The sequence below is a fragment of the Symphalangus syndactylus genome, chromosome 14 (assembly GCF_028878055.3).
Source record: "Symphalangus syndactylus isolate Jambi chromosome 14, NHGRI_mSymSyn1-v2.1_pri, whole genome shotgun sequence".
Lineage (NCBI taxonomy): Eukaryota > Metazoa > Chordata > Mammalia > Primates > Hylobatidae > Symphalangus > Symphalangus syndactylus.
Window position 1 is genome coordinate 53,325,795 of NC_072436.2, and position 16,278 is coordinate 53,342,072.

The 16,278-nt window shown below is 48.6% G+C and overlaps 1 protein-coding gene across 8 annotated transcripts in view; it reads left to right on the forward strand.

Annotated features, from left to right (window-relative positions):
* CRACDL (CRACD like) overlaps positions 1–16,278 on the forward strand; it is a 158,371-nt gene that overhangs the window by 105,556 nt on the left and 36,537 nt on the right. For all 8 annotated transcript variants that reach the window (XM_055241196.2, XM_055241197.2, XM_055241199.2 and 5 more), the window contains 2 exons: positions 3,664–3,858; positions 7,292–8,972. In XM_055241196.2, the coding sequence (XP_055097171.1) occupies positions 3,664–3,858; positions 7,292–8,972 (1,876 nt within the window). The remainder of the gene's footprint in view (positions 1–3,663; positions 3,859–7,291; positions 8,973–16,278) is intronic.

The window sequence follows — 16,278 nt, forward strand, 5'->3', positions numbered from 1 at the left end:
GGAGAGGTAGTTTTTAACCCATCCATTGAAGAGCAAGCCTATCTCCAAACCCGTGTGATACCATGAGGCACAAATTCTACAGCTGGTTCGGCTGGGCCAGCCTGACCTTATCTCTCACAGCAGAACCACCTCCTGTGGTTGGTCTTTTATTAAAAAAAAAAAAAAAGTTCTGAGATTTTATCAATTATTGGGTAATATGGGCAATCTACTAGCTTCATAGGAAACCAAAATTTGGGCCTTTAAGACTTAAAAAAAAAAAGGTAATCTTTAGTGTCTTCATCATTTTGAAGACACAATGATTGCATTTTGAGGCCTGAAAGTTTTTATGCATAATTGGTTGATTGAGAGGGAAAAACAACACACCCTTTAAAATGGGCTTGTAGAATATGTGGTATTTGATATAATAGTGCCTTAAGCCCCAAAAGGATGGGCTGCAGCCTGTTTACACCTTACACAGGCCCACAGGCTTACACATAGGCCCACATAGACAGAAAAATTTAAGATTATTATGGAAAAAAAGAGTCTTTAGTAGCAAGTATTTGATGTTATAACCAAGGTGACATTTCCTGATAGAATAAAGCTTTCAGGAAATATATGGAATAATTTTTCAAATTTTATTACCAAGTGTGATAACAACCAATGAAAGTTTATCTGGTGGTTTTTAAGATAAAATTATGTCTAACTGGTCATATTCTAGGTGTCCTGCTATGAAGCAGGACATGCCATGCAGAGTGTGATAAACCGGCAAGGCTACTGAGTCATTTTGCTCCTGGTGATGCGGGAAGGGAAGATGGGGAGGGAACACAGATCTGGTGGCAAATGAACAAATACATGCCCCACAGCTCCAGAGGGAGGCCTCAGGCAGGCTTATCACCTCTTAGGATCTGTGTCCTCAGAGGGTTTTGGCTCAGAGGGTTTTGGGGGGATGAGATGAGATTGGGTAGATCAGCACCTCTCCTTCCCAGCAGGACCAGCGGCTTCTTTTCACCCCTGGAACAGCCAGGCCCCCCTGCTTCCTGTCCAGTGGCCCTTCCTGCATGCACTGCCCCCGGCCCACTCCTCAGTGGCTGAGCCCCTCTTTTTGAGGACACACATCCTAAAGCACCTGTGACTCAGGGCCGCCCATGAAAAGCTTCTGACCCCAGCTGTTTCCTCTGGGTCCTTTGAGCTGCCTTCCCTGCAACAAAGAGACACATGCTAGACTTTTAAATCCTCTGCTTTCAGAATCATCCAGAAGCACAGATTTCAGGAAAAATTGGGTGACTGGAAGCAAACCATGCAGAGGTGAATGTTCTGGATGCTGCCAGCCCTCCCATGAAGCCAGCTTCCCAGCCATCACCTCCTCCCCATGGGCCCCAAACCACCTCACGTAGTTACATCACTGATCAACAACAGACATGATTCTCCTTGGTCATGAAGATGAGGGTCTTTCTGGACCCCAAGATCTCTCAGAGCAACAGTGGAAACAGAAGTGAGAGTTCTGAGGCCAGAGGAGTTGAGTTCCCTAGTCAGGGAGAGCTTGTACCTGGGACACAGGTCAGGGAAGTAAAGCTCCATGCCAAAGTCCCCTAACCAGGGGCCGCAGAGGGCCTAAGCCCAAGACATCTACCCAGGCAGGACAGATGCAGGGCGGCCCACAGGGAGGAGGTCCTGCTGTGCATCCTTCGGAGCCTTCAGGGTGTTGGGCTTTATTCTATAAAGAGGAGTGGTCGGGGTATTGTTGTCACAGGCACCATGATCATTCTTACTGAGCTTGCAAAGCAGCTGATCTTGTCTATTCTCATGAGTCCTAGGCAGTGAGATTTTCTTTTTAACCAAATGTTTATACATTGTTCCTCTAGACAAGGGTAAATATTACAGATTCTGTATGATTATTTTTAAATGTACACATCCTGTTTGTGACCTTTAAGGAAGACTCTCTGGGAAAGGTATCGACTTCCCAATGTAAGGTGACCTCCTGAGTTGTCAGTGACCACAGTGAGAGCCAAAGCCACAGGCACAGATGTAGTTGTTGCCAGGAGACTTGCGACTTATTTTTAACATAATTTTTCTTGCTTTATTCCCGTAAGTACCTGAGTAGCTAAAAGAGAATTCAAATAGATTATGTCCACTTTTAGCCCCCTTTCCCCCAATTTAGTAATTATCTCCTCCTTGTTTACACAGATAAACTTACACTTTTATTAGAAAATAGGAGAGACCTTCACGTGAACAGGAAGAGGTTGTTCTTCCCGTATCGGAGCCCATCTCTCCAGTACGATCATCCTTATGGTTCCCTATCCGGGTTAGCAAAGGCTGCTGGGCACCTGCTCTGTGTGGGGGTACCAGGGTTATAGAAAAGAAACAGCGGATGTGCCCATGGCCCTAGGAGTTTGCCACTGGGGACGGCACTGGTGTGTTGTCTCACTGCCTCATTCACTGTTTTCATGAGGGCTTACTGAATTGTTGTGTGAATAAAATTCTACTCTTAAGTTAAATGGAAACTTTACACTAATATTGCACACCGTGCTCGAATAGAAAGCTTGCTTGAAGATCACAGAGTTATACGAAAAGCCTGTCACCTTCCAGAGTCTCCCTGTGCATGTCGCCCCTCATCTGGGCTGCATGTGCTCACAGGTGCTCCGAGTTTCATGCCAACTCATGTCTGCAGGGGAGCCCACTTCGACCTCACTCAGTGGCGGAGCTGGCCAAGTTTGGGGGGCAGGGATCTGCGGGTGTTGCCCTCATTCTTTCACATGACTGCCAGCATCCCTTTGTCCCAGGTGACATGTTTGCCATTTGCTATCAGTTCTTCCGATGCTGAAGTATAAATGAGTAAAATACCTGTAACTTAACAGATGGCAATGTCCAGCCAGATTTCTTCAAAAGGACACGAGTACACAGAGACTTTCTAGGTTGAACCAACAGGGCTCCAGTGATGGAATACTGGGCAGTGGGCTTCGCACTTCCTGTGCCCCAGCCTCTAAAATCACACCTCTGAACCTTCCCCTCAGCTTCCAGAGACAGGAGCAGGTGACTGTGCCCTTTGACAAATCAGGCTGGTGTGTTTTGACAGAGAAAGCTCTTGTCTGAAGTGCCTGTGCCAGCCACCATGGGTGGGTGACGGGGGAGCCTGAGACACAGGTTCTCTGCATGGTCTTGGGAAGGAGTAGCTGGTTTCCAGGAGCTGGCCCCGCACTTTAAACTCCCAGCCATTTACCTTTCTCCAGGAAGATCCTAGACCCCTCCTTGTTGAGAATCAAACTGAAAGTACTGGCTGGGCGCCGTGGCTCACACCTGTAATCCCAGCACTTTGGGAGGCCAAGGTGGGCGGATCACAAGGTCAGGAGTTTAAGACCAGCCTGGCCAACATGGTGAAACCCCGTCTCTACTAAAAATAAAAAAATTAGCTGGGTATGGTGGCAGGTGCCTGTAATACCAGCTACTTGGCAGGAGAATGATTGAACTCAGGAGGCAGAGGTCGCAGTGAGCAGAGATCATGCCACTGCACCCACCCTGGGTGACAGAACAAGACTCTATCTCGGGGAAAAAAAAAAAGTATTTCCACACACGTAAAGCCAGAGACAGTGTGGGAAGACTGAGCAGAAAAGAGCATTGTTGCGTTGGTCGTCCTTATTTCACACGGTGAAGTTCATGCTCCGTGTGTTTGTTCCTTGTCCCATGAAGGTCTCTGTCGTGTCTCCAGACCACGTGAGCGACAGCACTGTCTCTGCCCGGATCTCAAACAACAGCCTGGCACCAGTGGCCGACTTCAGTTACCCTCCAGAATCCTCCTCCTGCCTGGACAACTCTGCAGCTAAGCACAAGCTCCAGGTCAAGCCCCGCAACCAGCGGTCGAGTAAGATGAGGCGGCTCTCATCGGTAATTGGGTTTCCTTCTCCACACAGAGGCAGGCCAGGCAGGCTTGGCACCCCCCTACACCCCCACAACCTGCCTCACTCCCCCACACAGGGTCTCATGCCCCCTCTGAGCACCCCCACAGCTGATGGAGCCATGCTGCAGGAGCTGAAGTTGCTCATCTTTTAATAAACATAAACCAGATCTGTCTCTCCCCTGCAGAAACGCTCCATTCATTCATCCATCCATCCGTCTGTCCGTCATTCCTCACACACTCACTACTGAATGCTGGTTGCCTTCCCCCTGCACTCAGAGTAAAGTCCACACTCCAGGCCTGGCACATCAGGTCCTGCCTACCCCTCAGGCTTCTTACCTTCTTTCTTACTCAGCGTTCTGGCCACCTTTCTGCCTCTTGAGCTCACCTGCTGCCTCTAGCCTCAGGCCTTGGTGCTGCTGTGTCCCAGCCTTGGGGCCTGAGAGTCCCCCAGAAAAACTCATCCTGCCCGTTCACTTCCTTCAGAGCACTCGCCACATGCCAAAGTAACCTTTGTAAATTGATGTGCTCTTATTGCCAGTCTTCCTTGAGACCCTGTCCTGGCTGCATTTTCAGCCCTTAGAACATTTCTAGTCACAGAGTTGTTGAATGGATGAACGACTGAACAAATGAATGAGTGAATTAACAAATGAGTGAATGAAAGAAGCTGAAACACTAGCGTGGACACCTGTCTTGGACGAGGGTCTACTCAGTAGCATGGGGAGCATGCCTCAGAAAGATAGCACACCTCTTTGGGTGTGCTGCCTCAGGGTGTCGTTACCTCCTAGTCCTAGAAGCTGAGAAACTGGCTCATGGAATACTTTGGCTTCATTTACTGGCAGGTTCAAGGTTCACATAGGGCTGTTTCCTCTCCCCTACCTGACGGGCACTGTAACGCATCCCCCCTGGAGTGGGGGCCAGCCTGGCCACAGAGAATGACAGTGCTGATAAAGAGATGCTCACAGACTAATGTCCTCTGTCCTTCCCTTGTGACATGATTGTGGTGTGTTGGTCAAGTACCCAGGGCAAGCTGGGTGCCTCAGCTGGAGACAGTTGGGCTAGGGCCACTCAGGAGTTCAGCAACTCCCTGAAGAGAGCGAGTTTTCCTTTGGGCATATGGAAGGTGTTCTTTAAACTCATGCCAGCAGAGTAGACTTTTGAGGGACTAATGCTGGAGGAAGAAGCAAAGGTGAGTTACCTTCAGGCTGATGTGCCGGCTAGGAACCAGGATACTTGTGCGTAGGTGTGTGTGTCCAGTGCATGCACAGTTAAAGGCTGTGTGCTGTGTCGGTGTGACAAGGTCCAGTCACTCAAGACCTGCCTGTCCTCGTGCTGAATGAGACCACAGGGCCAGGGCCTGCTCCCTTCTGGCCCTCAAGTCTGTGATTTATGACTCCCACGGGGATGTCTTTGGCTCTGGCCAGGGCATTTATAGCCAGCCACAACCTGGCCAGGACTTGGTGACAGAGTGAAGCCTAGTGTCTATTCCAGGTGGAAACGCAGCCTCCCTTCTTGCTCCCATTTGGGCAGGGCTTGTATCCTTCTTTCTTTACATTTGAACTTGACTTAGTTCTTGAATCCCACTTTGTAGAATAACAGAAAACCTGATGTAGCCAGTCTGGGCAAACAGGTAAACACAGCCTTTCCTTGATTTCAACTCTGCCACATCCATGGTCTTTCCCTCTTTTCCCCTTCCCTGCTTGGTAAGGAGCAGGCATGGATATCTTAAGTTTTCAGAGGTGTCCATATTTTCCTCCATCCACTGTTGTGGAACCTATGATGCTGGGGGCCTCTGTCCTTCAGTGTCCATAGCACCCTTTGCCCGTTGGTCATGAGGTCCCTCTTCCCAACCGTAAGGACCTTCCTTGTGGTCTGGCCCCTCTCAGGGATCAAGGCGCTTTCAGATGCTCCCTAAATGCTCCCAGGACAGGAAAGAATAGCCATGCCGCCCCCCTCTGCTGCCTTGTGTGGGCTCCATGACTGAGTTTTAAAAGGTGACCTCCATCCTAAGGAGGTTTCAACATCAGCAGTTTCCTGTAGTAGCAGAAGGCCATCAACATGGCAGCTTTTGAAAGTTCTTCTGTAGCTTTGTGCCTCTTCCTCTTTTTAAATCCAAAAGAATAGGATTGTGCATTTTGGCAAGAGTTTGCTTAGGTATTGTCACAAACATCCCAGGCATCCTATATTCTATTAGCAAGCAGATGCCATGAAAAAATGTTAAAATAATAACAAACAGCAAGAAGAAAAACCTATTGCAAACATATCCTGTCACAGTTCCTGCTTTAGAAAAGGGGAAGGAGAGAGCAATAGCCTGGGTGACTCTTGGTGTCTAATATCACAAACTTTCTAAAAAGATCAGTTTCTACACCATCAACCTTTTGGTCATTTCCACATGTTACTTTTGAATGATTCTTGGTTACCTGGAGCTCCTTTCCTTCCCAAGAGAGCAGGAACTGACTTTGTGACAAAAGGAGGAAGTTGGACTGGAATCTGAATTCTAGAGATCTTTCAGAAAAAGAATATCACAAGGCAGCATATGTTTGCCAAGCCAGCAGGGCTTTAGGAGGCCAGAGAAGGGGGGAATCTTAAACTGCATGGAGTGGGAGAGTTTGAAACAGTTCTTGGGGGTCCTGGTAGAGTATCTTGGAGGTTGGGGGCAGGGGGTGGGGGAGAGTGGGGAGGTGACAGTCACTCAGACCAAGTGTCTGGCACAGTGTTGAGGGCTTGGTTTGACCTGAGTAGGGAGTGGAAGAAACGGCTTAAGACCAGAGAATCTAGGACTTTATATTTAGCTGAAAATTTTGGTTTTATCCTATAAGCCGTGGTTAGCTATTGGCATGATATGAGCCATCTTTTAGGAAAACCAGTCTGGCTTTACTATGAGGGTACATTCCTGAAGTGTTGACATGGGAGACTGGCTGGGAGGAACACAGGGCCATAGAGTCCCAGCTGTTCAGCTCGGCCACCTGCTTGCCCAGGCTTGAACAAGGTATTGGCTTCTCTGAGCTCCTGGCTCTCAAGTGCAAAAAGGGACTCATCATCCCTTCCTCACTGGGATGAATGGAAGATTAAATGAAATAACAAGTGTGGGAGCACAGAGCATAGCAGACACTGGCTGCTGTTGGTCGCCGTCCCTTGGTGTTACTCTAGTCCACTGGTTTTGAGGCTCTGCCAGAGGAGCTGTAGACATTTACTTTGGAGGCATATCTGCCATTGTCCTGATAAACTTGTGAGCCCAAGTAGACCAGTAGGATACAGACTGAGAAAAGACACCCATGGGTACATGCCTACTTAAGTGCCAGCTTTATAGTGCTGCTATCACTGCTATCACTAAACCATTGTAAGCCTTGAAGAAAGTGGGGAGGTGACAGGCTTCCTGGAATTTGCTATAGCGACGATGCTTTTTATCTTTATTTCTCTCAGCGCGCTCAGTCTGAATCCCTGAGCGACCTGACGTGCACCCCAGAGGAGGAGGAAAACGAGGAGAAGCCACTTTTGGAAGTCAGCCCAGAAGAGAGCCCCAGCTCTGGGCAGCAGGACGTGGCGCCAGACAGAGGCCCTGAGCCTGGGCCACCGGCGTCCTTGCCGCCACCCGGAGGGGCCCGTGCCAGACGCGCCCGCCTGCAGCACTGCTCGGCGCTCACGGCCAGCGTGGAGGAGGAGGGCGTCCCCGGGGAGGACCCCTCAAGCCGCCCGGCCACCCCAGAGCTCGCCGAGCCCGAGTCGGCCCCCACCCTCCGCGTGGAGCCCCCGTCCCCGCCGGAGGGCCCCCTGCATCCCGGTCCCGACGGCGGAAAGCAGGATGGGGAGGCGCCCCCCGCAGGCCCGTGTGCCCCGGCCACGGACAAGGCAGAGGAGGTGGTCTGTGCTCCCGAAGACGTCGCGAGCCCGTTTCCCACCGCCATCCCTGAGGGGGACACGACGCCCCCCGAGACTGACCCCGCCGCCACCTCAGAGGCGTCCTCTGCTCCCGACGGGCCAGAACACAGTGTCCTGAAGGAAGCGGAGCCGACGCCGCCTGTGCTCCCGGATGAGGAGAAGGGGCCCCCAGGGCCAGCGCCCGAGCCCGAGAGAGGAGCGGAGACCGAGCCCGAGAGAGGAGCGGAGACCGAGCCCGAGAGAATTGGGACCGAGCCCTCCGCGGCGCCCGCCCCGAGCCCGCCGGCGCCTAAGAGCTGCCTGAAGCACCGGACCGCGGCCGCCAGCGAGGGCCCCGCCGCGTCCTCGCCACTTGCCGCCGTGGAGTCTCCCCCAGTGGAGGCTGGCCCCGGTTCCCTCGACGCAGAGGCCGCCACCCCGGAGCGCCCCAAGGCCGAGCGGGCCGAGGCGCCACCGGCGGGCGCCGAGAGGGCGGCGCCAGAGCGGAAGGCGGAGAGGGGCGGTGCCGAGCTGCGAGGCGCAAAGAAGTTCTCGGTGTCCTCGTGCCGAGCGCGGCCTCGTCCGGGCGTCTCCCGCCCGTTGGAACGGGCCAGCGGCCGCGTGCCCCTCGCGAGAAGCAGCCCGGTCTGGAGGAGCGAGGCGGCTCTTGACGACCTCCAGGGTCTCCCCGAGCCCCAGCACGCGAAACCTGGCCCTCGGAAGCCGGCGGAGTGCGGCCGTCAGGACTTGGGGGACAGGGCGGCCAGCCCGGCCGGGCCACGCAAGAGCCCCCAGGAGGCGGCCGCCGCGCCCGGCACGAGAGAGCCCTGCCCGGCTGCCCAGGAGCCGGCCCCGAGTGAGGACAGAAACCCCTTCCCCGTCAAGCTCCGGTCCACCTCCCTCTCTCTCAAATACAGGGATGGCGCCTCTCAGGAGGCGAAGGGTGTGAAGAGGTACAGTGCCGAGGTCCGGTTAGAAAGGTCGCTGACCGTGCTCCCGAAGGAGGAGAAGTGTCCCCTCGGGATGGCCCCCGCCCTTCGAGGCGCCAGGGCCCCCAGCGACCAAGGAAAGGGGAAGGCCCGGCCCCCCGAGCCGCTCAGCTCCAAGCCGCCCCTGCCCCGGAAGCCGCTTCTGCAGAGCTTCACGCTCCCGCACCAGCCCACGCCCCCCGACGCTGGCCTGGGAGAGCGGGACCCCAGGAAGGAGCCCAGGACGGCGGAGAAAAGGCCGCTGCGCAAGGGAGCTGGTAAGAGCCCACCGAGGGTGCGGGAAGGGCAGGGCCTGGAGAGATCCACATCCACTGGCACATCTTGCTGGACACTCGCCAACTGTGTAAATGCTCCTGGTACAAACTTTGTTGCAGGGGAATTGGAAGGAGTCAGAATTCCCACTAACATCATGTCTGATCTAGAGCAAGCTTGTCCAACTCGCGGCCTGTGCCTGGGGTGGCTTTGAATGTGGCCCGATAGGAATTCGTAAACTTTCTTAAAACATTGAGACTTTTTGCGAATTTTTTTTTAAGCTCATCAGCTGTCCTTAGTGTTAGTGTATTTTATGTGTGGCCCAAGGCAGTTCTTCCAGTATGACCCAGGGAAGCCAAAAGACTGGACACCCCTAATCTAGAGTAAGGAATAGGCCGACCTCGGTAGCTCATGCCTGTAATCCCAGCACTTTGGGAGGCCAAAGCCTGCTGATAAGCTCAGGAGTTCAACACCAACCTGGGCAACATAGTGAGACCTCGTTCTACAAAAAATATTAAAACTAGCCAGGCGTGGTGATGTGCGCCTGTAGTCCCAGCTACTTGGGAGGCTGAAATAGGATTGCTTGAGCCTAGGAGTTCAAGGCTGCAGTGAGCTATGATGGTGCCATGCACTCCAGCCTGAGTGACAGAGTGAGACCCTGTCTGTTTTAAAAAGAGAGAGATAAAATAAGGAATAAAGAGTAGAAAAGGGAAAATAAATACCAGGATTTTGCATAAGTACAGAGAAGTCAGTGTGTAGACATGAGATAAAGAGAAATGTAAAAACTAATTTTGATAGAACTCTCAGTGAATCCCTCAAATTCTTCTCCCACTTTTGACCTGAGAAACTCAGCAAAGTCCAAATCCCAGGACATGTGTACTCATTTTGATGCAGGTTCTTTCAGGGCCTAAGCTATTTCTTGGCTATAAATGAAACATACTCCTCTATCAGGGTCTTTCTGACCTTTTCCTCCAAGAAAGAATTTCCTCCTGCTTCATAATCAGGTTCATGTGGCCCAGCTGCAACATGGAAAGTATTCCATATATTGGAATCACAAGTCTGTATAAAACGTAAGTTTCTCAAGAGGGTCAGCATTTACTTGCTGTCCTGAAAGGGAGATTGTGTTAAGATTGAGGCAGAACGTAAGAATATTTGAAAGCAGCTGTCTTTTGAAATGAGCAGAGACAAAGTAGATGACCTTTCTCTGTTTTTGACATTTGTCACTTCTTATAGTGTTTCAGATGAAATGAGAAATCTGTTGAAAATGTGTACTTGCAGCAGAGCTAAAGAATCTTTCATTGCTGGGTTTTTTTGTTGTTTTTGTTGTTGTTTGCTTTTGAGACTCCGTCTCTCTCTGTTGCCCAGGCTGGAATGCAGTGGTACTATCTTGGCTCACTGCAACCTCCACTTCCCGGGTTCAAGTGATTCTCCTGCCTCAGCCTCCCGAGTAGCTGGGATTACAGGTACACACGATACTATGCCCGGCTAATTTTTTTATATTTTTGGTAGAGACAAGGTTTCACCATGTTGGCCAGACTGGTCTCGAACTCCTGACCTCAAGTGATCCGCCCACCTCAGCCTCCCAAAGTGCTGGGATTACAGACGTGAGCCACCACGCCTGGCCTGCTGGCTTTTTAAATTAATGGAAATCTGTGAACCAGAAAATGAAACTACACAAATAAGTTGTGTATGCATGTGATGGGGGCCCTAGGGAGAAGTTTTCCATGACAAATTTTGTTTTTTAAAAATGTTTTGGCCCAGCGTGGTGGCTCACACTTGTAATCCCAGCACTTTGGGAGGCTGAGGCAGGCGGATCACAAGGTCAGGAGTTCAAGACTAGCCTGGCCAACATGGTGAAACCCCATCCCTACTAAAAATACAAAAATTAGCCAGGCGTGGTGGTGCACACCTCTAATCCCAGCTACTCAGGAGGCTGAGGCAGGAGAATCGCTTGAACCCAGGAGGCGGAGGTTGCAGTGAGCCGAGATCACACCACTGCACTCCAGCCTGGGTGACAGAGCGAGACTCCATCTCAAAAAAAAAAAAAAAAAAAAAAAAAGTTTCAGGCTACTCAAGCACTGCATTGTGGGACAGAGAGGAAATAGAACCCGGTAGCTCTCTTAGGGAATCCTGCGCCCTAAGAGGAAGATGCATACATAGGAAGAAAATTAGCTCATACAAAACAATGTGAAAACAGTTCCAAAATAGTCTAATCTTTTCTGGCTCTTTTACAGTGCTTTAAATTCCTAAGGTGACACACAAGGATTCACAGTTCCAAAGAGCCCACACATGTGGCCTTCCCAATCTGAAGGCCCCTTGGCACAGCCGTGATCTTGTGTTGCTGCTGCCACTGCAGTAGGATAATCAGTGCGGGAATTTGGAGGAAGTTCAAGCCGTCACTGACGATCCACTCTGCAGATTTCCATTGAGGTTATTGAAGCTATTGGAGAGTGATTTAAAAAGCCATTGAAGTAGCAAGGGAGGAAGGAGTTGCTCTCTGTGCACATGAAACCCTGACCTTCATGGCCTAGAATTGAAAATGTCTCTCAAGGGCTTGCTAAATGAATGGAACTTAGAAACAGAATATCAAGCTCATAGTCAGATCTGGAAAAGAAGCTTCAGAGGGCAATGCTTTGCCCATTACTTATATGTAAGTTCCTCAACCTAAGCCAGGCTTTCTTCACTATAAAATGCCTGGGATAATCTGTAAAGACCTTGTGTATTTTTCTTTGATTTATAAAATGTAATAGAGTATTTGTTTATTAACAGCTTTGCTTATATAGTAGAAGAGAATTGTCTCATCCGTCTAAGTTTAATCACATTCACTAAAGCCATAGAAATGACAGAGTTAGATGAATTCCAAAGCGAAAGAAGAATCTAGGTTACTTTATGGGTATGGTTAATGATATTCATTTTAACACAGAGAGAGGGAAGGAATTACTCACATTCTATAGAGAAGCAACTCTGGGGGCAGGGGCAGTGGTACTGGAAGGACAGGTACCAGGACAGGCTGGGCCTGCTGCCTGATTCTACCTGGACCTTGAGGGGCTATCTCATGCTGACCAAAGCAGAATCTCAGGGTCTGCGCTGTCAAACCCCAGCAGTGAAGCTGCCCCCACCCTTTCCCCAGATGCCAAATCTGTTTGTGCTTTCATTGATTATTATCACTTCTGCTATTATCATTCTCATTGCTCCCAAATTATATTAGCTAGAAGCAATTCAGTTCATATAAAACATACAGATAATGAAAGTTTTAATAACAATATCACTCTGTTTCCAGAAAGACCTAATATTTGCTGTTGTTGTGGCAAATACCTTGCCCAGAGCTCCCAGATAGTCTGCCACCTCCCCCGTCCTCCCTCCAGGGCATGTACAGTAAAGTTGGATGATTGAAGTGTTCCAGGTGACTCGGCTTTGGGCACTCAAACTGCTTTGTCCCCAGCACCTGGTTTGTTCCTCCTCCTGTCTTCCACACCTTGTTTTCCTTCTTTGAAGGAATGGAGGGACGCTTCAGCAGAAGGAGTAGGGAAGGATGCAATGGTGGTTGGTTGTAATAAACAGGAGCCTGGCTTGCCGAGGGGGCTGAGCCTCACAGGGGCTGTGCTGGAGTGGTTACTGCAAGCTTAGTATGTGTCTGTGCTCCTCGAGGCAGAGGAGCCCTGTTTATAGGCCTGGTTCATAATTTGCTGATCTGTCCTAGGAAGTAAATGGCCCAGGGTTATCAGCCTTGTTCATTTGTGCAGAACATTATGCATCCTCCTGTTGGTTCAATCCATCCCAGAGTCTAAATTACAGGTCATAAAGCAGCTTCTGCACACAGGATTAGAATGAGAACAAAAGAGTTAGAGAATATTGTGTGGAAAAATTGCAAAACACGGAAAGTATGTAGAAAAAAAAATCACTCCTAAGTCGACTCTCCTTCTAGTCTGCCTTGTTTCTGGGTATGAGATTTATTTTTTTTACAAAGTCATGGTTACATGTTGGTGTTTTGGAAGGTAGCGCAAGAAACCACCCTTCTCACCTGGGGACCTCATTTGATAACAAGCATTGGCTAATCTGAGCTTGATTCCTCCAGACAGGGTTGGTGACAGAGTAACACACTCCAGTCTCTGACCCTCTTTTTCTAGACTCCAGTACTCACTCATTCATGCATTCTTTTTTTCAACAAATATTTAATGTCCTCCTGCCATGCAAACTCTTTCTTGGCCCCAAAAGATGGGAAGAGCACAGGGGACTGACCCTCGGAGTTTATTGCACAGAGAAGGCAGGTGGTAGCTGGATGCCGGAGGAGTGTAGACAGCCATTTTCTGGCCCACCTTGTCTTTGTATGTCACAGCCATTTTCTGAAAGAAATGAACTGAAAGAGACTGTCATCCTTTTTTAATGACACAGTTCAGATATATTCAAATTCATTTGGGTTAGAATACAAGCTGTGGGGGGTTTTACTGGCATCATGCTAAAAATATATTTCTATCTCTTGAATTTTTAAAATTTCATTTTATTGTGATATGAACACATAACATGAGATTGACCCTCTTAGCAAATTTTAAAATGTACAATGCAGTATTGTTGTCTATAGGTACAGTGTTGTAGAGCAGATCTCTAGAAGGTACTCTTCTTAACATAACTGAAACTTTATAAACATTGATGAATAGCCCCCAATTTCCCTCTCCCCCACCCAGCTCCTAATGACCACCTTTCTGCTCTTCAATTGTATGAATTGACTATTTTAGATTTCACATAGAAATGTGATCATGTAATACTTGTCCTTCTGTGACTGGCTGATTTCACTTAGCATAATGTCCTCAAGGTTCATTCATGTTGCTGCAAGTACAGAATTCCCTTTTTAAGGCTGAATAATATACCATTGTAGGTATACACCGCATTTGCTTTATCCATTTGTTTGTCCAAACACATTTAGGCTGTTTCCACATCTTGGCTGTTGTGAATAGTGCCTCAGTGAACAGGGAGTGTTAATATCTCTGAGATTCTGATTTCAGTTCTTTTGGATATATACCCACATATGTCTTGAATTCTTAAAGAAAACCAGCTTTGCTCACATTGGCATTTTTTTTTCTAGTCTTGCCCTTCCCTTCAGAGTCCCTTCTGAGCAAGTGTCATCAACACTGTAACCTCTGTTTCCCTGCCTTTCCTCTGCTCCTCAGTCATGTGTGTCTTATCCTTGCATGTCACCCAGTATAAAGCAACCTCTCCTCATTTCCCCTCGTGCAAGACACATCACAGATTCCCACCTGTTTCCTGAAGTTGTTGCTTCCCTTGACTTCTTGGGCCACAGCAATCAGCCATCTACTCATCTGATGAGCAGCCGCGACTTGACACTTCAGCATTCATAATTCTGTTTGTCAGTGCCACCTCCAGCACAGTTCTCTTTCTTTCTCAGTACTCCATCTACCTAGATACTCAAGCCAGAAACCTCAGCATTATTACAAATGTCTTTATATGAACAATCCTGAGAGGCCTAAAAACAATAGTAAAATCACCTTGTAATCCTACTGCTTTAAAAATGACATAAAAAGGGACTTGCTGTTCTGACCAAGATGGAATAAACACTTACCACCCCATCTCTCCCACTGATACAACATAAAACCCTATACAGAATGTATAAAGTGAGTATCAGAGGACTCTGAAAGGTAGGTAAGAGGAGCTGGTAGCCTGAGGAGATAGATCAGGACCTGAGTGGTGACTCTATAGCAAGTGTGAGCAGTGAAGTAGCACCTCTGCGCTCTGCCACTGGTGGTATCAACAACCCCTGTAGGCCAGAGCTCCTGGGACTTTCCTAGCCCAGATCCTACTGCACCCCCCCACCACCAGCCCCTATGGGACAGAGCTTGTTGGATAGCCTTGGTCCTACTCCAAGTGAACACCAGCAACTAAGCAGCAAATCCCTCTTGGCGGCAGCATCCCTGCAGGATGGAGTTCTTTCTATTCTCTCATCCCTATGCCAGGCAAATGCCAACAACAAGCTGAAACTACTTGCCCTGGTGGCAGTGGGAGTGATGTCCCTTGTGAGGCACAACTCTTGATTCTTTCAGTCCTAATCTTGGGTCATCAGTGAAGTGGCCCACCCCTCACCCCTGCTGAAGATGGTAACAATACCCTCTGCAGGGCAACGGTCCTTTAGCCCTTCCAGCCCTGCTCCAAGTATGCACCAGCCTAGAGCACTCCAAGTGAGTACCTGCCTCTCCCCACAGCAGCTCCTATGGGTCAGAGTTGTTTTTTAGACATTACCCCCAGAGAAACCCAATAATGAAGCTATACCCCTGTGTTAGCACAGACAGCAGCGACAGGTATGGTGGTTGGGGGTCCTGCAGGCTCCTTTCCCTTGCCACTCTGTCCTGAGTTGGTCCCAGTCACAAGAAGGTGCTGCAGTGCAGAGAGGCTAAACCTTGGCTTTCTAGCCATAGAATCTTGAGGAGTGGAGATTACAGAAAGGAGACATCTGAGTTAGATATCCTTTAAATGTGTGTATGAAGTTCTGGGCTCATCCCTGAGCTGCACATGCGTAAAACTGACTAGAATGAACACAGCAAAACCTTTTGAGAATTTTAATAGGACCAAGTCTCAGCATAATATTCAAAATCTGTAGGATATGAACCAAAATTATCCAACATACAAAGAACCAGGAAAGCCTAAAAAATTCTCAAGGAAAAAGGCAATCAACAAATGCCAACCCTGAGAGGATTCAAATGTTGGAATTATTAGACAAAGGCTTTAAAGCAACTGTTATGCCACATTCTAAGAAGTAAAAATGAGTACTCTTGGAATTAATGGAAAGATAGAAATTCTCTGTAAAAAAAAATAGAAGCTATAAATATAGAAACTTTAGAATTGGAAAAGCTGGAGTGGCTATATATTAATATCACACAAAGACGACTTCAGAAAAAGGACAATTATTAGTGATAAAATGGAACATTATATAATGATAATTTCAGTAATATTGGTGAATCAAGAATGCATAAGAGTACTAAATGTGTGTATCCCTAACAACAGAGCTTCAAAATACATGAAGCAAAAACTTGGTAGTACTGAAAGGAAAAATAAATAAATCCATAGTAAGATGTAGAGACTTTAGCACTCCTCTGTCAGTAGTCAAGAAAAGTAGCAGGTAGAAAATCAGGAAGGATATTTCAATTAGGTCAAGTTGGTTGAACATCATCATCAACCAACTTGACCTAATTGATATTTATAGAACAGCCCACCAGCCACAGCAGAATACATGTTCTTTTCAAGTGCACATGGGACATTCATGAAGATAGACCATATTCTAGGTCACTAAAGAGCCCTTATTAA